Below are 21856 nucleotides of genomic sequence, written 5' to 3'. Positions count from 1 at the left end.
AATAAATTGAGTAGGTTAAACCCGGTCAAAAGGAAGGCACATTGCGCCATTTAGTAGCAATCTATTTAAATTTTAATATTGGTGTATAAAATAGACTATCTGTTCTAATAACGAATTAATTATTTTCCCTAAAAAAAAATTAATATAATTATTAAATCTCAATTAGGTATGAGCTTAAATGTATGGATTGAATGAAATAAAACAGTAATGACCATGTACATAGAATCGAGATTGTGAATAGTATAGACTTACTGATTGTAAAATAATCACTAATCATATCAAAACAATTACTTGTACCTATGGAACCTAATTAGTAAATATTTACCTCACACTAACACCAATTACTTAACACTAGATAGATGTAGTACACGAATACCTTCAGAATTAAGCAATAGGAATGAAAGGACACATATATAAAAATACACATAGATATATTTTCTCCACATTAAAGAAATCATAACTTATAACAATCAAATATTTTCAGCACATTTTAACCCTTCTGCCAGTTACCATGTTTAATTAATTGAATAGATATCGTCATAGAAGCGCTTCTTAAGCTGAAATTTAATTAAAATAATAAGTACTGGTCAAAAGGTTAAAAAAATACACAATTATCTTATCGTGATTGTTCTCGTCACGTTCTCCTTCCTACGATAATGTGGTTTCGAGGTGACAGCTTCGGATCGAATACTGGATGAATCTCACATAGTAAACCTGAAACAAAATAATACATTATACGAAACATATCCATACAACACACAACACAAATCAAATTTATTTAAGGTAGAAGTCTAGAACTGAATCCGGTCACCGGTGGTTGAATCTTTAAACTTACGTCAGTAGAAACAGGTTAGGTGTGTCAACTATAGGACGAAAAGTATGGGGATCATTGGAACATTAACCTTATTTAAATGAAGCACATGTACTCGTATATGAATTATATATAAAGCACATTCTATGCTCGAAGCTTTGACGCTATTTCGAAATAAGTTTTACTTTTAATACAACTATACAAGAGAAAGAGAGACACTTCCTTATTCGATAATCATTCTTTCGTACATATTGTAGATAATTCCTAGAATAACAAGTTCCATACTGTATCAATATTCCGGCCTACTCATATGAGAAAACTTAATTTGAATATGTTATTAATCTAGTCTACTTAGTTGTACCTAAATCGTATTAATTAGTGCCAAATTCTGAAACCAAAAAAGCATCGATACTAATATGAACATACTCGTACGCTCCAAACTATATCTAGTCTAGCACATAATATGCTTTTTGTTATATGTTTTAGTGTTTTCTTTAATTTAGAGCGGCCTACAAACGTATTTATAATAACGCAAGTTAAAATATGTTAAATTATAACTTTAGTTCGGTATGCAATTATTTTAAGTATTTAATTTATAAGAACTTGTGGGAGAGTGCCAAATAAACCCTCGTAGTCTCTGTCGTGTTATGTACTTGTATATAATGATTGTGTAAATGTAAAAATGTACTTAAGATAATAGATGTCTTTATTTTTTCTTTAGTATTAAAGGTATTGAAGATGAATCTTGTTTAATTTTCTGTTTAAATGGTAATAAATATACGAAACTCGCTCCGCTCTGGCTGTGGAATGAGCTGCCTGTCAGGGTATCCCCGATGAACTACAGTATGGGGTACTTCAAAAAAGGAGTGTACTGTACAAGTTTCTAATGGGTCGGCAACGCGCATGTGACACATGTGAGTTGCAGGCGTCCAGAGGTTACGGTGACCTCTCTCCATTAGGCGGGCCGTATAACTGTTTGCCACCGACGTGGTATTAATAAAAACTAAACGAAATACCTACGTTGATATTTGAAAATAGTACAGATGCTTCATCTGTTTAGTTAAGTGTAATATAAATCGTAAACTCACCATGTTCAAGCACATAAAGCACGCGGTCCAACAACACCACAGTTTCGACTAACGGCGCCAGAGCCAGTCGAAGCGTGTACAGCGTCACCACGCGGCGCCATTGCAACAGATCTGATTCACCGCGAGCGACGTCAACTACGGGGATGTTCAGACGTTCGAGCGCTAACGTGCTGTACCTTGAAATAATTTAAAAAAATGAGCTTGAACACTGAGATGCTGGCAGAAAACTGTCCCATCCCTTCTCTGTATGAAATCCTTAAATCTTGGATGTGCAGAGATGTACAAATGTGTTTTAGAGTATCTATCAAAAATGCGTTATTACTATTTTTTTTTTGCTCAACAAAGTTTATCCTTTGAACGCCCACAACCCTTAACAGCGTCACAAGCAGCAAGTCTTGTGCGGTATATAATTATTTTCTAACATATACCATATGAAATAGTCTTCAAAAGGTTAAACTTACTGATGAAACGTCATAGTATTGGAGTGTTTAATGTTTCTGACGGGCGCGTGCTTCAGCTTTGGGTCATGCTCAACTAGAATCCTTTCCAGAGCTGCTCGGTAAGCATGAACCTGTCAACACAAATTGTAAAAATTCAGTCAGCATTTTCCAATAGGACTCAAATGAAAATGTGTCTTTGTTGTATGTGAATTTTAGCATTGTTCAAAAACTGGTTTTTTTTTTAATTATTTTAACCATTTTTATTTCACTGTATATCAAAACAATAAATGCGCAAGAACATAATCAAGAATGATGTTTTTAATTGTACAACAAAAATAAAACAAAAAACCTTATAAAGTGACAAACTGGTCAAAAGGTTAAAATATTTTTTTACCTTCAAATCATCATAATTGTCCTTCCTCAGTCTCTCCAAGTATATTTCAATGGCATGGCACGCTATTTCTCTACTAACATAAGACAATTTGCTATCTAATCCCTTAGCATATTCACTCAGAGGGTACCCACACTCCTTTCCCTCGCATGTTAGTTTCATAAAACAGCAGCCAACAACACAGATGTATTTAACTTGCTTACAGTTTATAAAATGCTTTATTAACAATGGACCTAAGTCTCCACAAGGGTGAAGTCCGACCAAACCATAAGTTTTCATTGAATCGGGGAGTTTTAGTTGGTGTAACTGGTTGTTGGAAGTTAGTGTCATGTTTAAATGGATTGGTCTTAAAAGTGATGCTGTGCTGTTTTCTGATAAGTGCTTACTGGCTGTATACTCTAATTGTAGATCAAGTTTCCTGGAAAAGGAAAAAAACATGTAAATACTTAGCAGTAAAATATAGACGACCGGTCTGGCTCAGTCGGTAGTGACCCTCCCTGCTGAGCCGCGGTCCTGGGTTCGAGTCCCGGTAAGGGCATTTATTTGTGTGATGAGCACAAATATTTGTTCCTGAGTCATGGATGTTTTCTATGTATATAAGTATGTATTTATCTATGTAAGTATATATCGTCGCTTAGCACCCATAGTACAAGCTTTGCTTAGTTTGGGGCTAGGTTGATCTGTGTAAGGTCATAAGGTGTCCCCAATATTTATTTATTATTATTTAAAAAAATTGCTAATGTTAACCTATGAAGTAAGTTTGAGAATGCTGATAATATTTTTAGTTACATTTCTCAAGGCATGGAAAAATAAGTTCATTTTACCTAGTAACTTAAGCTGCCTACCATAAAGATTGACAATAATGGTAGAAATTAAAAATAAACTGTTTTAACATCATTCTAATACATACCAAGATCAATACCGACCTAGCTTCCTCAGTCAATTGTGACTGACATTCTATCCCAGCCGCATGGAGATTATTTTTGTACGCCAGCACCCGCACCAAATGACCCAAGCCCGACCCAAAGTCCATCACAGCATCACATTTACTCTCTAAAGCTACGGAACGCACAACTTCAGCCATTAAACTTATTTCATGCCTCTTTTTTAACTTCACATGTTTTAAAAACAAGTTCTTTAATTTAGGATGACCACCACAAGAATCTTCATCATTAATAGTGACTTTTCTACTTCTTTCAAACTTCGGCTTACGAGGAAGGCTTAAAACTTGAACTGATTTGACTAAAGATATGAATGATAAAGGTAGAACATGACTAGTTGGGATTCCTGAGAGAATATTGCCTAGGTCTTGAGGGGTCATGTTTTCGAAGCAGTTTTGCCAGGATGATGGCAGTTTTTCCCAGTGACCATCTACAAAAAAGTCCTGCAATCAATTTCAAATAATTTGACCTTATGCTTTAATTCATTTTTAGTTACAAATATTAAAAATATGTATGTTTTACTTACCAATACATACAGATCCAGAAGCCAGTCGTGCATGCGTATAACTTTCAGAGTTTTAAAGATAGCTTCTTTAATCGTATCTTTTTGCGCATACATTATAGATTTTATTTAAAAATGAGATAGCTCTTTATTTTGATCCCATCTGGAAACTTTGAAAAGTAATGGTCTCAATCTCATGGTCTGTCTGTCATTTCTGTCAATGTCAAAAACAGCTGTGCAACGGCGTTTTTCACCTGCTCAAACACTCCTGTGCTCATTGGTTTTCCGTATACAGGATGTATCTCTATACAGGTTGCCCGGTAATTAATGGACAACCTTTTATCCACCAAGAGGGCACCTTATAGTGGTCCAGAAAACCGACATTAAGGTTTAGTAAAAGTCGCCTGGTTTTCAAGATTTTCACTTTTTAAAATTTTAGGTAGAAAATTGTGAAAATCTCGAAAACCAGGCGACAGGCATTTTAACCACCAAGAGGGCACCTTATACTGGTCAAAAAAAGGTTTAGTAAAAGTCGCCTGGTTTTCGAGATTTTCACAATTTTTAAAATTTTAATACTACCTAGAATTTTAAAAAGAGTGAAAAAATCGAAAACCAGGCGACTTTTACTAAACCTAAAAGTCGATTTTCTGGTCCAGTATAAGGTGCCCTCTTGGTGGTTAAAAGGTTGTCCATTAATTACCGGGCACCCGGTATATACTCTGTCAAACAAGTCTGTCATTAAATAAGAACAAAGAAAACTATATGCATCCTTTTCATTAGGTGCTAGAGAAAAGGATACCTATAGTTTTCTTTGTTCTTATTTAATGACAGACTTGTTTGACAGAGTATAGTTTGTGTACAGCATAGGATGTAATATTAATTAGAGAAAGGATGTCCATTTGTACCAACCCTAATAAATATGCTACGTAGCATACGCTAGACGAACGTTGCCGGAATCGTCCGGTTAGGACAGTGCTACTTTAGATATACTGCTTTCTTGTGCATGGCATTCGTAGACTACGAAAAGGCCTTCGACAGTGTCGAACATTGGGCCGTGTTCGACTCTCTTCATCGCTGCTCAGTTGATGCTCGCTACGTGGATGTGCTCCGGGAACTATATAGCTCGGCAACAATGCAAGTCCGGCTTCATAGACTCAGTGACCCCATATCCATCCAAAGGGGAGTGCGGCAAGGAGATACCATTTCACCCAAGCTTTTTACGGCGGTACTAGAAGACGTCATAAAAACGCTCCAATGGGACAAAACCGGTATCGACATCCATGGGGTCTTCTTGTCGCATTTGAGATTTGCCGACGATATTGTTTTGTTTGCCGAGACCCTAGAAGATCTCCAAGGCATGGTCGAAGACCTGTACCATGTTTCATTGAAGATAGGTCTTAAGATGAATATGTCCAAGACTAAAGTTATGACAAACATCTCTGGTGATTCGGTTCCAGCCATTATGGTGGGGAACGAAGAACTAGAGTTTGTGAAGCATTACGTGTATCTTGGACATATTCTATCTTTTGACAAAACACACCAGGAGAAGGAGATTTCTAGGAGAACCCAGCTGGGTTGGGCGGCATTTAACAAGTTGGCGGACATCCTCAAACCTGCTAACATTCCACAATGCCTGAAGACCCGCCTCTTTAACCAATGTGTCCTGCCCACCATGACCTACGGTGCTGAAACATGGACGCTTACTAAGAAGGCTGTGCATAAAGATTCGAGTTGCACAGAGAGCCATGGAGCGTGCCATGCTCGGTATCAAAATTCGAGATCGGGTAAGGAATGTCGAGATCCGTCGTCGCACCAAGGTGCAAGACGTTGGTTTCGTCATTACCAAACTAAAATGGAGTTGGGCGGGACATGTTGCTAGGCAGAGTGATGGTAGGTGGACTAAAATGTTAACGGAATGGTGGCCGCTTACAGACGTAAGAAGCGCTTGGCATCCGTTAGCTCGTTGGGTGGACGACATCCGCAAGGTTGCGGGTCACAACTGGATGAGACTAGCTCAGGACCGGGATACATGGCGTACTAGAAGAGAGGCTATGCTCAGCAGTGGGCGATAAAGGGCTGACATGATGCCCGGACGAACCTAGGGATGATGATGATGCTTTCATGTGGTTCGCTACATTGTGATTGTATACATAACATAATTATACAGGAAGATAATGAATGATAGGACCTGAAGTTTGGTAAAATTATAATAAACCAAGTACATTGCTTGCTAATAGCGTTTATTTCGTAGCAAAGCAGTCCATTGTTCTCACACTGTGAAATCTGTACATTTGTGTACATATTTGGAATAAAATCTAAATACATATCAGTCAAAAATAAAATAGAATTATAATATAGTAGTTAGGTACACGAAAATAAACAAGTCTTGTAAAAAGTTTTTAACTTCATTACAGCATGCGTTTTTATAGCAAAAATAAACTAATTTCTAAAATTATGGGAGTATGATTGAGCATTTGGAATGAAGTAATTAAAGCTTTGATTAAATATTGCTTCTTTCAACATAAAGTAATTCTAAGAATGTGATAATCATGTGTGATGTTATGATGTATTCGTTATGACTTATGACATATGACAATCAAGAATTAATAGTTTGTGTCACATCACAAGGGAGCAAAATAACATAATAAGGGATTCTGAAATAGAATCCTGAGCAGTGAGGGATTCAAGTTTTAACGCCCAAGGTAGACATTATTTTGCTACCATGTGACACATACCATACTGATTTTCACATCACCTATGAGGAAATTAATTATGTCTGAGAAGTTAATTAACAAAAAAATAGTACTTAATCCATTACATTGTGTAAACTCATTTCGTTACTTATACTGACAACATAATTATTCTTTGTACAGACAGGTGTCGTTACTTTGATCCCTCCTACCAGGGATGAAAAATATTCTTTCCAAATAGGTGATGTGAAACCAGTCTTATAACATAATGTTTACAAAAATCTTAGTTACTAATGTGTGATGACTGATGGAGATTACTATATCACATAAAAATATAATCAATCGATTTATAACGTCATTTAAACAAGCAAGCAGTCCGAATAAGTAGAATAATATTTTGTTGATGTGATGTATCTTATAATTATCTAAATGAGAACAAAGAGATTATAAAATTTATAAAAATATGATAAGATTGATAAGTAATGTTCACTATAGTGAACATTACTTATCAATCTTATCATATTTACCAACCGTTTTAACTCTATAAATCTTAAGGCAAAACTTATTAAAATAACATGAGACTCTCTGGAACATATTCAGATCTATCGCTCGAGATTCGTTCATCAAGAGATTTCTTTCCACGCAGGATTGGTCGTGGCTACTTGGAAACTTAGGTACCGCTTCCGTACAAAAATGGGGATAGTACCTAAAGTCCTCAACTAATTTAAAGTAATAATATTTCTTAGCTGCCTCTTCTAATTCTAGCTCTAAAGAGCAAGGCGTGGCAACGTAGAATCTGTACTGCTTTTTATACTCATGTAACAGCATTTCGGCGTTTGTAAGAACGTCATCCACTTTTGTGAATAGTTCGTCCATAGGCATAGACCCATATTTGTATAAAAAAGTTGTTGGTGTGAGCCTGTATTTGTGGCCAGTGTGTCTGTCTTTATACACTTTCGTCGTGCTCTCCAACTGTAGCAAATACGAGGGTATACTGTAACTGTGCGTGCTTATTACGTATGTGTGTGTACCGTACGTGCCTTTGATTTCTCTGTGTAGAGTGTTAGCGAAGGAGTAGATACCGCCCTGGTGTATAAAGCCGTAAAAAAGAGTGAGGCTGGCATTTAGTATGAACCAAATATAGAAGCAGATTTTTTTGAGTTTTTTGTGACTGGGTCGGTCCGATTCGTTTGGATGTAGCCTGTTGCCGTAGAGGTAGACGAGGGGTACTAGCGCGGGGATGATGAAGCGAGCCTCCTGGTGGGGAAAGAGGGAGAGTAGCGCCACTGGGATGACTAGGGAGAACAGCATCAAGCCGGTGATGCTTTGGATCCTGGGCAGTTTCCTGTAGTGGCCGCGGATGAACCTGGAAGAATAATGTTCGCATTTTAGCATCGTGTAGGTGCTACTAACAATATTTTACCATTCTATAGTATTTTATATAATCGTGATATAATTAAGCTTTTCACTCTCGTACCATACCATTAGGCCACTCAGCAAGCTTCGTGGCCTAAACATGGTACTCGACTGAAAAGCTTTGTATTATATATCGAATGCCGCTTTTGCCTCTGCTATAAGAGAAAATGTTTTTTTACCTAGCAAAGTGAGGCATTCTTTCGACCAACGATTGTAAACATTGTTATTGTTACACTGTACCCAGTACACATCATCACCATCATCATTCTCGTTTCGTTATCCCGGCATTTGCCGCGGTTCATGGGAGCCTTAGGTCCGCTGTGACAACGAATCCCAAGATTTGGCGTAGACACTAGTTTTACAAAAGCGACTGCCATCTGACCTTCCAACCCAAAGGGTAACTAGGCCTTATTGGAATTAGTCCGGTTTCCTCACGATGTTTTCCTTCACCGAAAAGCGACTGGCAAATATCAAATGAGATTTCGCACACAAGTTCCGAAAAACTCATTGGTACGAGCCGGGGTTCGAACCCGCGACCTCCGAATTGAAAGTCGCATGCTCTTACCGCTAGGCCACCAGCGCTTACTGTACCCAGTACACATCTGGCTATAATCGTGCGAACAATAGAAACAACACAATACCATTGTTTAAAATATTCCCTTTTGTCTCATTCAACTATTGCATATGTGATAGTCACACAGCCAGAAAAAAAATTTCAAGTATCTCACCTGTATGTGTTAGTCGACAGTGTGATGAAAGCCATCCCCGCCAGCACACTAAACAGCAGAGGCACATTGACCGCCAGGTGCAGCCAGCGAGGATGCAGCCCGTGCTGCGTGAGGTTCTTCATGTCCAAGTTGTACCGCAGAAAGTTCAGCGGCGTCACCACCCAGTTATCCCACGACCACTTCATCGACTCCACATCAGCCATCGTCAAGTAACCATAGTAACCCGAGTCCACTAATATGAGAAGCAGAGCCGTTGGTACCCCACAAAGGATAAACATTATTATACGAACATGAAAGTCTTTGAACCCAACAACTTTAGAACCCAAGCCACGATGCAACCAAAAGAATATAGGCGGAAATGCAAACCCTACAAATGTTGGACGGTTAAATATTCCTATTACCACCAAAGTGGCTAGGATAAACACATGATTCAAGGAATGCTCCGGTAAATGCATTTTCAGCTTAAACAATTTAACCTTCTCAACTGGAGTAGATGCTTTATCATATTTTTCTCTTAAAAACTCATCATGATATATTATTTTATCAGATTTCAACATACATTCAGCTACCAAAAGGAGTAGAACAGAAAAAAATGTCATTTCAAAAGTATTTGAAAAGCTTCTACAACAATAAACAAGTACAATATACGAACTTGCAAATATAACCAGTCTATTTCTAAAATTTTGACCGTATAAGACACATATTCTATATAAACTGTAGTCATTAACAAATGACAATAAACAAACAAATAAACGGGGGATAACAAGTAAATAGTAAGGTGTTCGTAAGTTTACACCAAGATAATATTTCGTGTAAGGGTTGAGTATGCGAATGAAGTGCAGTGGTGGGCCCAAAATCACTTTTGGTACAAAAATGTTGCGGATCGGAAATTTCGGGTTAAACTCCCACGTTTTTGCGACATCTATGTTGAAAATATCTCCTGAAACAAATAACAATATTATCTATTTACTGAATATAACAGAAGTGACGGGAAGAAACTGGTTGTGCCAGGGAAGAAATAGAAAGTTGTGGAAGAAATGGGAGGAGGCCTTTACCCAAATCGAATCCATAGCTCAAACACAAATACAAATGAACAACATTTTAACATAATTATTGTTACTTCTGCCCGATAAATGTATGAGTTAATGGAAATAAAAAGGCTATATTATTATTTACTGAACAGTACAAAATTATAACTTATTTTATAATATAGGATAAAACAGACAAACCTGTTGTGATTGTAAACAGCGATTCGAGTTCGAGGCGTAACTTAGTATTAGAATAACTTATGTATAAATTTAATAAAATATGTGAAGCAACGCAATAAGAATCGTGTTGGACGTGTATATTTACCTGCCATGACTTCCACATTCTGGAAGAACTCATCGGGATGTAAATATCCTAATTGAGGAGCAACCGTAAGGGCGAAACGAATAACTACTAATATCCAGTACGTGAGAGGCAACTTGACCGGATTTTTAAATGGAATGGCTTTCAAAATTGTAGTTTTTAGAAACATTTTGCGTGTTGGGAAGATATAATATAAGTAACGAAAAGCAATAGATTTCTTTTTAGTGATTTAAAATCTAAATTTACGACCGCGAACAAGCCCCATGTTGTTGATATAATAAGATGACAGTGACAGTGATGTCAGTGATTCTGATTCTAGACTCTAATCAAGGAGAATAGAGTTAAGGAGGAAAATCTGTCGAAGTAGAAAAGTACTTTTTGTTGACGTGATAACGTCTAATAACTCGTTACTACGGGCTGCATGCACGAAAAAGATGACGTCATTGTCCCGTTCCGCAAAGCGAGAGCGCGGAACGAACGAGAGAGAAGCGTGATCGGCTCGAGCGATCGGCTCAGTTCGGTTCGTGCTGCATTCTATTCCCTTCCACTCGATTAGCCTAGCGCAAAAGATACACGTGAACTGTTTTCGTCAAATTTAATGTTTATAAAGTGAAGTGAACATAGTGTTGTAAATCATGTGAAGGTGGTTTATGTATGGACCATTTTGGTGTGTGGTGCCTAGGCAGAATAAAAAGATGGCTTCCAATATGAACGTGTTCCCATTTAATAAGTTAAATAAAAAGAAAATTAATTATTTCAATTTTATTTATACCACGACTTTTTGACAGAACATATACCGTCTGAACTAACCATAGATTTAGAATTATTAACTAGATTGTGTAGTTAGGTCAAAAAGTGTGTCCCCACATGAGAGGTTATTGTTTGGGCTGATGTCCCTCTCGCACTTATTGACAATGTCAACATTATTCAGTGACGTCATCACTGTCATACCTTGGGGATACTAGTTAATTTTCAAAGTTACATACTACCAAATCTACTAATACCCATTTGAACGTATTTTTTACGTGACAACGTCTAATAACTCGTTACTACGGGCGGCATGCACAATAGGGTTGCCTATGAATTAAAACGATTTAATACTCAGATAAAATGCTATCATATTCAAGTTTTGGGTACTTTCTAGGTATATACATGTACAGTACACAAGCCTTATTGAACTTTTCCGTGGGACTTAAGCAATAGTAGATCTGTGTAATATTGTCCTATTTTATTCATGATGTTTATTTAACTAAGCATTATAAGCCATTCACTTTAAAAGAAGCTTAAAAAAACTCGCTACGTAAAGTAACAATAGAAAGTGGGAACGTGAGTTCCGTGAAAACGCGCCGCGCGCCACCCCTGATTAGGCCGCGAACTCGCGGCCACCAGCATGTACTTTGTAGCGCGGCGATAGAATCGCGGAGTGAGCCGCCCCTGTCTATACTACTGTAATGTTTGACGTTATCACGTCAAACTACCGTCCGTAAACCGACTTTACAGACAACCAATTTTTTTTTGTTTCTTTTCTTATTTTAATTTTTTTTTGTGTATTTTAATTGTGTTTAGTTATTGTTTTATTGATACAAATATGTCAACTTAAGCCCTTTTACATTGTTTGCCCCATCTTAGGATTCTTAGGTAAAGTTGTAAATCTTGCGAATAAAATTTCGAAAAATTGTAACAAAACAAAATATTTTTGGATATTAAAAAAAAATCAGGAAAAAATATTAGTAGAAAAAAATAAAAAAGCTCTCATCAGGATTTGAACCCGGGACCTCTTGCTCCGTAGGCGGGGTCACTACCGAGAAGGCTAAAATATTGTCAAACCCTTTTATGTACCTGCAATTGCAGCGCCACCTATCTTTTTTTTAATATGTGAACTTCTGATACTTAAAGCTTTCGCTCCTTATCTCTAATCTCCATAACTCTGATAATAAATTTTGACATTTTGGCTTCCCACAGACAGTCTTAAAAATTCATAATCTTAAAAAAAAAATTGGTTGTCTGTAAAGTCGGTTTACGGACGGTAGTTTAACGTGATAACGTCAAACATTACAGTAGTATAGACAGGGGCGGTCAGAGTATAGCAAAATGGGGCCCGATTCTGGGACTTTTTTTATGTAAAGTATCTCAAAGATACTTTCCAGCCACCATTATGGTGCATCAATATTCATACCAAAGTACTACACAAATAATGCAGTAAATCAGTAAACAAAGTCAATTTCTAACAACATTTGTCTTTCATTATAGTTGCTATTATCTCAACTAATGTATTGAGATATATCAACTCAATTCAGCATATTCAGGATACAAAATTCCACATATGATAGTCAAACTCAATATGAAAGCTTTGTAACCATTCTCTCACAAAGTACACTTCTCAAATATAGAGAATAAATGCAGATGGTATATCACGGATACAACATCAGATCAGATGAGTATAACATCATCATTGCAAGTATCTTAACACCACTCATAAACACAACTATGGCAAGCACATTAACATTACACATAGATCAACACATTACAGATTATTAGAGATATTTCATAAACCACAGAACACCTCTGTAGTACACACATTATCAAAGCCACTTTTATCTTTCATATACCACAGAACCTCTCTTTGGTAACCACATTATTAAAGCCTCTTTTATCTTTCATATACCACAGAAACTCTCTTTGGTAACCACATTATTAATGCCACTCATATATACATTACAGACTTAAGGCTATACACTTACATAGCGTCACAACGCCCCACATGGCCAGCGCTTGACAAATACTTTTATGGACCCAAACTGTGTACGAAGGTTCGTCAACCTCCCAGAAAAGCGCTAATCTTGTACACATGCCTGACTGCCCTTACAGTGTTCACCATCTTGGGGGGTCCTCCCAGAGGATGCGTGAACCCATGGCCTTCAGGCGTCAGCGGCCGGGTCTAACAAACTCATCCGGCGCTTACCAAGGCCGGGGGCGACTCCAACCCCAGCCAAACTCATAACTTTCCTCATATTAAATAGATAGCACAATTACCAAGGCTGGACCACACCCCCAGCCTCTGGTTGCGGTCGTACCAGCATCAGAGTTACCCGATGCCTGGTCCCAAACTATTTGGGGCCGCGCTGACTTAATAACAGCCATGATTGCCTTTTGACGCCCTCCATACGCCATTGTGTGTTGCAATCATGCTCTTTTCGTATTGCCGTCTCTCCAGACGCAAAATCTTAATTCTTAACTTAGTCTAAACAGACATAATAGTTATATTTCATAACAATCACCATTGCATTTTATAACTCTGCCTCGGCAGACTCCATCTCATGGTGCAACAATTGTTACGTCTACAAATGTTCTTAATATGAATAAACATGGAATAAACTCCAATTCAACATATTATCAACAACAGAAACACCATCATCGTAAACTTTGTAATAATGCATAGCAATAATATTCAATCATGAAAAGCTAGTTTTAGGTTAAATGTACGAGAACGTTTTGGGAGAATAACTCCTCTTATCAAGAGATAAAAAACACCACTTAGCTTTCCCTGATGACTCAGCCTTCGATGAGCACTGACTCGAATACTATTTACATAATTAAATTCAACACGCCATAAAGTGACAAACAGGTTTTTACTGGTTTGAATGGAGGTTGTTTCGTTCAGTTGGTAGTGTTGCCAGGTAACTCGCGAAACGTCGCGACACACCCGACGACGAAAGTTTAATGAAAAGGAGTTAGTGTAAGCAACAAGTGGCGGGACCACTCTTTGATCTTCTCCAATTGCTTGGACCGCTGTTGCTCTCTTTTGTCTCTCATCTCTAGGCGTCACTGACTCTATGCCATCTTTTGCAAATCACTCTGACATATTTTCAGAGGTATACATGATTTCTGTTTCATTGATGCCTTCTACTTAAGCCCATATCCACCTTATTTTATCTCTGAGTACTTAGTATGTTATTATCCACTATCTCTTCCTTTGATCTATTTTCCATTATGTTTCACATCTTCTCTTTGAACCGGTATATCTACTTCTATATCAAGATCCATCACTTCTTCCTCATAGAATGTTTATCATTTAATATATCCTTTGCAGGATCTACAGACACCATTGATTCTCTTATCTCAAGGACACAAATGTGCTATATATCCTATAAATATAGTATTACCTAATTTGCTTTGGCCACTCTACATTGCCCATTTATTTCTGTAATTAATTTTGATATACGATCAACTTTCTGAGTCTCTCTGTTCTCTTGATTTTTTCTTAATTTGTACATACTATGTCACCAACACAACACGTGGTGCCACCTTAACTTGAACTCTCACTTGTTTATTCTTAACCTCTCACAATTCGAGAGACCCTCCCGCGCCAGAAAAAGAATTGTCAATCATCTGATTGCTCAGACATTTAGATGGGCTATATAACAAGAACTTCGGGACAATTTAAGTAGCCAAAAATGTAACTTTTCTATGTCACTTAACGGTCCTTTTGCCACATCAGCCGGATTCAATTTGGAGGGTACATTAACGTAGATCCAAGTTTCTGTTCTTTTACATTTCTTCTATCCCTTTTGTTACAAATAGTACAAGTAACTTGTTTGACTGCCACCTATAACAATCTGACTGTCACACTCTAATGTTTGCTTAGTCACCTTTTATTGGGAGATATCTTTTTACATATTATATTAATCTATTTTCTATTGAGGTGCCTCATAGTTCTAAACGGACTATTTTTAAATCATCCTTGATTTCTTATGAGAGTCAGTCTATTTCAGTTAATGCCTTTGCTGTATACATTATAGTTAGTATCTCTATGCACTATAGCAGAATATGCATTGACTAATGCGTCTGTGAAACCATATATTTGACAAGTTTCTTCCCTGGATATATTTCTAGGTAAGTATACCTACATATATCTTTTACTACCTATACACAGTTATATAGTTTTCCAGTATGTTACAATTTCTTTTAATAAGGTAGAGTTCCATCTAATATTTTTTACCCAGAGCAATTTAGCTGGTAAAACGATAGGCGCTGCCAGCCCACACGGATCATAGATGTAAGCTATGGTATTTAGTATTTCTCTTTTGGTGAAAGTAATTTTGTTGGATTTGTTCTTGATTTAAGTATCTTTGCACATATCGCAAACCAATCCTAAAGTTTTTACTGTGCCTTTATTGTTTATTTCTGGAATGATTTTCCAGATCCGTAGGATTTGTATCCATAGAATACGTTTTGTTAATGTTCTCTAGCTATAAAATCTAGTCACATCTCTTATCCTTTTCATTCCGTCCGATTTATAAGAAAGCTTTCTCTATATCAGCTATTTGTTATTCTATGACATCTGAATTTGACCACGAGTTGGATGAGATCTTTTAGCATCAGAGGGCTATGATATAGACTCAATCAAACTTTTACCTTCTCTACCCTCTGCTGAAACGTTGTACAGTTCTCATGGCCTTTCCACTCAAGGAAATTCCATGGTGGGCCAAATTAATCTACCTGGCTGTGATTAGGGACAAACTCTATAATCTCTTTATTCAATCGGTCTTGTGGGATTTGTTCATAAATGAGCAGTGCGACTCTCTATAGCTCCTTTCACTTAACTGACTAGGCTACCATTACATAGGCCAATTCGAGGCTTGCAGGTAGACCCGTAGGGTACTCATTACACAGCTAGCCAACCGTATAACGGTTGTTAGTAATAGTAGTGGTCTTATTAATTATTAATAGCTTCTACGTCTCTATCCGTGCTAGAAGTATCTGTGATACTAATGGATTCTAGTTCTCACACAACTTTTACATCGCCTACATCTAAAGTAGGGTCAGGTTTTGTCAATTTATTCTCATACAAAGTCTGAAAGTAAGTTAAAACCATCAGGTCATTTTGTCTTTATGATCAGGTTTTCCTGATAAGATCTAGCCTAATATAGATTTTCTGAAAATTCTGTTTCTCAGTATTCATAAAGAATAATAATAATAATAAATGAGCGGGCTCGAAAGACCCGAGAATTTTAAACGGAGATGCAAATAATAATAATAATCTCTTCCTATAAGTATGTCAATACGATCCGACAAAGGGTTATCATCTACTAAATTTATCCTTTTATTGTAATTGCTCACATATGTAAGCAGATCTTCTCTGGGACATGATACACTTGGTGTAATTGCTGGTACCATATTGGTAAACAATAATCTTAATACCTATATCTTCAAGCAAATTCTAATCAGTTTACTTTTAATTTCCTTTAGTTGCTCAGTTTCAAATATGAAAAATAGGCCAATTTTCTGTTCTGTGCTTAAATATAATTTATTTTTAATTCTTTGTGTCATGTAACTTCTTTGAGAACTACTGTCCCTCAATAAGTGACATTTATTTCTTGACAATTCCATTCCCTTTTTATAGCAGACAATGCAGCTGTTTGTAAAACAGTGGTTCCTTCTCTGTGTATGTGTAAGGTGTTGACAGGTTTTATTTACTATTTGAAAGTCATGGCTTCGGACACAAGGCCTTGTTAATTTTCCCTGTAGTATTGTAATGAACGCATTTGACATTTTGATTATATTCTTTTCTCTATGTCTTCCTTTAACACAAATATAGCAGCTGTTTGTTAATTTCTTATACGGTTTTCCATGACCTCATAGATAAGGCAAAATCGCTGTAATAATACATACATACATACAATCACGCCTGTATCCCATAAAGGGGTAGGCAGAGCACATGAAACTACTAAAGCTTCAGGGCCACTCTTGGCAATAAGGGGTTTAAAGAAAACGAAACTGTGGCATTGTAGTGACAGGTTGCCAACCTCTCGCCTACACCACAATTTAACCCATATCCCATAGTCGCCTTCTACGACACCCACGGGAAGAAAGGGGGTGGTGAAATTCTTAACCCGTCACCACACAGGCAGGCTGTAATAATTGTTTTCACAATTTTCTAGCTTTCCATTTAAGTTGATATTTTATATTTTCACTTTTGGTGTCATAAGGCCTCTTTAAAAGAGGAGAGCCTAAATTTTAATAGGTGATGAAGTATAGATAACCAACCTTAGTTATCAGATTGCTGTCGATATACTCAAAAATAGGTCTGAAAACCCAAGCAAGTGGTTAATATCCATTATGCCACTCTATACAGAGTGAAAGGTTTGAAGATTGGCACAAGACCATAAATGAGATCCAATAACATCTCATATTCTTAACAGTCATTAGGGAAATATTGATCATCATCACTTGAGGTTCATACTCATAGAAAAGTTTCCAGAATATATAATATATGAAGTGAAACTAAGTAAGTTTAAATCTACTCAAGAACTTAGAAAACAACTTGATATTGTTATAATGGCAAGAGAATCCTCTCTCTCTCGTTTCGAGGTCACAAGAAAATTAACAAAACTGAAGAAGTTCAATTTAGTACTGAGGTCCTCCATACCTCCTTTAAGTATATTAATTTATCAACATCACATCAGTCCCACTGACTTATACAAGAATGAAACTGGTCCCATCAAGGGGTACCAGTCCAATACATTTCACTTAAACTTGTGGAGTATAAACTCAGATAATTTGCTTCGCTTATTAACCCGTAGTTTACTTAATTGTATGTTAGACACCTTTATATTAAATTGTAGAATTAAGGCATTTTCAAATTCAGCTAGTACTTCTTCACCTCCGAGCTGTGAGGTAGGTAGTCACTTTAGAAATTTCATTGGTACTTGTTTGTTTACAATTTTAAAATACTGATAAAGTTCAGTATTTAACCGGTGTATGGTGTGTAATTTTTGATGAAATGATGACGCTTTGTTCTGATTTGTTTTTAACTCATGGTATTAGTGCACTTGGTGTCAGTGGTTAACTTCTCTATATTACTAACAAATGTGGATACTTGGGCAAGCCGGCTTTGTTAATATTGGCATAAAATGGTTGATTCCAATAAGAAGTATTTTAACAACGTCAATTATGTGGTTATTTCGTAGTTCATTTTCAGAAAATTTTCATGTGATTAAATTGCAAATGATGAATCATCAATATTTTAATTTTATGTGATGTCAAACAGCACAATTCACAATAACACTATAATGATGAGTACCTATACTCAATGCGTAAAGATATTTTGAGATAAACACATTCGTACAATACAAATTTGCGTGGAATTTCATTATTTATCATTTGCCAAAAGATGCAAAACTGAACATGTACAAAACACCTTTATCATTCATATCCCCTGACTTTAAAGTAGTTAAAAGCTTTTACAACACTCACCGAGTCTTTCAACATTTTGCCCCAAGGGCGTTCATATCGCCACAAGGGCGTCCTTTTTAGGGATTAAACCCCAAACCTCTTTGCTGTGCCTGCTTCCCAATGAGCCATAAAACCGAATGTCTGCATTGGGACCACAGTGGCTAGAATTAGCGTAGATTTATCCTGGTACTACCTCCCTGTGTAGAAACGGACTCCCCGTCATATTTTCAGGTAATCAACAAGTAATTTCACTACCTTTGTTTATATAAACACATATTTTGCCGGTCACAATATTTACATTTACAATCCTTTAATGTCATATGTCAAAGACAGACGTTCGGAAATCGACTGTTTTTTATGCGTGTTTATCGATCACATCGATTTTTCATTTATGTTTTAAGAACCAATAATTACAGAAAGCAATTATTTGTCCTTTTATTTGTGTATTAATTTTGTTAATGTTTAACATATTTATTAATTTATAATAAGCATTTGAAAACAAAATGTTGTAAGTACTAACAAACCTCGTAAACTTGAGCTCTACAAACTTCGTAAACTTGTACTTATCAAACTTCGTAAACTTGCACCGATTGTCAACCTCACTTTGTCGAACAACAAACAAACATTCTTTATCAATATTTCTACACATAATTGGTATGAAGGGAAATCACAATAAAATAAGTATACAATTCGTACATTCATGCTTAAATAAAAGAGCAATATATCTTTATTATAACACACATAACGTAAATGCTATGCTGCCAGTTTCTGTGTCCATCTCGTGGCTATCACTTCTACTCGACGCTGTATGACATTAATAGTTTCAAATCAGCTTCTTCTAATACCTGTTAAACCTATTTTTCATTAAATTGATGAATGTAGAACACAAATAAATAATTTTAAATGATATGAATCACACATCCCATGAACTGACGTCTTTATGCAATTTCTCAAATACTCAAATTGTACTTTTGACTCTAATTTCTGTGATTTTAGCAGCGTCTCCCCAGCCACTACCAAATATCCCAGACTAACTCAACCAATTTTGTTCCAAACTCTGGGGAATAAGTTTGGAACAAAAAGAATTAAAACATTGCCTGAATTCATCTCCAAAGATTTATCACTATAACTGCTATCATTATAACTCAATCTGTACAAACGTCAGTCAAGCAAAGGAATGATTCATACCTTTGGTTAGCAGTGGCTATACTGCATGTATGGAATGACTGTTAGAGCCTTTCTCTAACCGCTGTCCTCGTTGCCTCCACACTGGTCAGCATGACTGGCATCTCAAGATCTGTATTAAAAAGGGGTAACTATGACTTACAAAGTCACTAAATTATCTCTATATAATTTCACACATTTAGTTCTATGCAAGTATTATTACAAGGTTAATTTCATGTTATATTCTTTCCATTATAGGTTCTCAAATCTCACTGAAATCATTAATTCCAAGATGCTTATTGAAGTTATTACAGTTCCAACTATTTATCATCATCATCATTATCATGACCATCATCATGTTAGTTCCCTTTGAACTACATAAATGTAGTACTTAAATACATATGTAAAGTATCTCAAAGATACTTTCCAGCCACCATTATGGTGCATCAATATTCATACCAAAGTACTACACAAATAATGCAGTAAATCAGTAAACAAAGTCAATTTCTAACAACATTTGTCTTTCATTATAGTTGCTATTATCTCAACTAATGTATTGAGATATATCAACTCAATTCAGCATATTCAGGATACAAAATTCCACATATGATAGTCAAACTCAATATGAAAGCTTTGTAACCATTCTCTCACAAAGTACACTTCTCAAATATAGAGAATAAATGCAGATGGTATATCACGGATACAACATCAGATCAGATGAGTATAACATCATCATTGCAAGTATCTTAACACCACTCATAAACACAACTATGGCAAGCACATTAACATTACACATAGATCAACACATTACAGATTATTAGAGATATTTCATAAACCACAGAACACCTCTGTAGTACACACATTATCAAAGCCACTTTTATCTTTCATATACCACAGAACCTCTCTTTGGTAACCACATTATTAAAGCCTCTTTTATCTTTCATATACCACAGAAACTCTCTTTGGTAACCACATTATTAATGCCACTCATATATACATTACAGACTTAAGGCTATACACTTACATAGCGTCACAACGCCCCACATGGCCAGCGCTTGACAAATACTTTTATGGACCCAAACTGTGTACGAAGGTTCGTCAACCTCCCAGAAAAGCGCTAATCTTGTACACATGCCTGACTGCCCTTACAGTGTTCACCATCTTGGGGGGTCCTCCCAGAGGATGCGTGAACCCATGGCCTTCAGGCGTCAGCGGCCGGGTCTAACAAACTCATCCGGCGCTTACCAAGGCCGGGGGCGACTCCAACCCCAGCCAAACTCATAACTTTCCTCATATTAAATAGATAGCACAATTACCAAGGCTGGACCACACCCCCAGCCTCTGGTTGCGGTCGTACCAGCATCAGAGTTACCCGATGCCTGGTCCCAAACTATTTGGGGCCGCGCTGACTTAATAACAGCCATGATTGCCTTTTGACGCCCTCCATACGCCATTGTGTGTTGCAATCATGCTCTTTTCGTATTGCCGTCTCTCCAGACGCAAAATCTTAATTCTTAACTTAGTCTAAACAGACATAATAGTTATATTTCATAACAATCACCATTGCATTTTATAACTCTGCCTCGGCAGACTCCATCTCATGGTGCAACAATTGTTACGTCTACAAATGTTCTTAATATGAATAAACATGGAATAAACTCCAATTCAACATATTATCAACAACAGAAACACCATCATCGTAAACTTTGTAATAATGCATAGCAATAATATTCAATCATGAAAAGCTAGTTTTAGGTTAAATGTACGAGAACGTTTTGGGAGAATAACTCCTCTTATCAAGAGATAAAAAACACCACTTAGCTTTCCCTGATGACTCAGCCTTCGATGAGCACTGACTCGAATACTATTTACATAATTAAATTCAACACGCCATAAAGTGACAAACAGGTTTTTACTGGTTTGAATGGAGGTTGTTTCGTTCAGTTGGTAGTGTTGCCAGGTAACTCGCGAAACGTCGCGACAATATGTATATCAATCACGCCAACAAAGTGCAAAAATAAAAAATGGGAAAAAATGTTTTATTAGGGTACCCCCCCCTACATGCAAAGTGGGGGCTGATATTTTTTTCATTCCAACCCC

General features: G+C 36.7%; 2 protein-coding genes across 5 annotated transcripts; both read right to left on the bottom strand.

The window, feature by feature from the left end:
- Positions 1-412: 412 nt before the first annotated feature.
- LOC125225071 (methyltransferase-like protein 25B) lies at positions 413-19867 on the bottom strand. 4 transcript variants are annotated; one of them, XM_048128589.1, is made up of 7 exons: positions 19781-19867; positions 4198-4343; positions 3657-4114; positions 2734-3148; positions 2361-2470; positions 1900-2075; positions 413-714 (listed from the first exon to the last, which is right to left on the bottom strand). In XM_048128589.1, exons 2-7 carry the CDS (start codon positions 4288-4290, stop codon positions 635-637), a joined length of 1332 nt encoding a protein of 443 aa, XP_047984546.1. In that variant the 5' UTR covers positions 4291-4343; positions 19781-19867; the 3' UTR covers positions 413-634. The 4 variants fall into 4 exon arrangements, with proteins under 4 accessions (XP_047984546.1, XP_047984545.1, XP_047984547.1 ...); XM_048128588.1 differs by lacking the exon at positions 19781-19867 and having other exon boundaries at positions 4198-4377; XM_048128590.1 differs by lacking the exon at positions 19781-19867 and having other exon boundaries at positions 3657-4101; positions 4198-4328.
- On the bottom strand, positions 6397-10641 carry LOC125225068 (GPI mannosyltransferase 4). Its single transcript, XM_048128585.1, has 3 exons — positions 10361-10641; positions 9008-9947; positions 6397-8229 (listed from the first exon to the last, which is right to left on the bottom strand). The coding sequence occupies exons 1-3, from the start codon at positions 10524-10526 to the stop codon at positions 7365-7367; spliced, it is 1971 nt and encodes a 656-aa protein (XP_047984542.1). The 5' UTR covers positions 10527-10641; the 3' UTR covers positions 6397-7364.
- Positions 19868-21856: the final 1989 nt, after the last annotated feature.

This window comes from Leguminivora glycinivorella, chromosome 4 (assembly GCF_023078275.1).
Source record: "Leguminivora glycinivorella isolate SPB_JAAS2020 chromosome 4, LegGlyc_1.1, whole genome shotgun sequence".
NCBI classification, from domain to species: Eukaryota; Metazoa; Arthropoda; class Insecta; order Lepidoptera; family Tortricidae; genus Leguminivora; species Leguminivora glycinivorella.
This window is presented reverse-complemented; position numbering and strand designations above follow the sequence as displayed.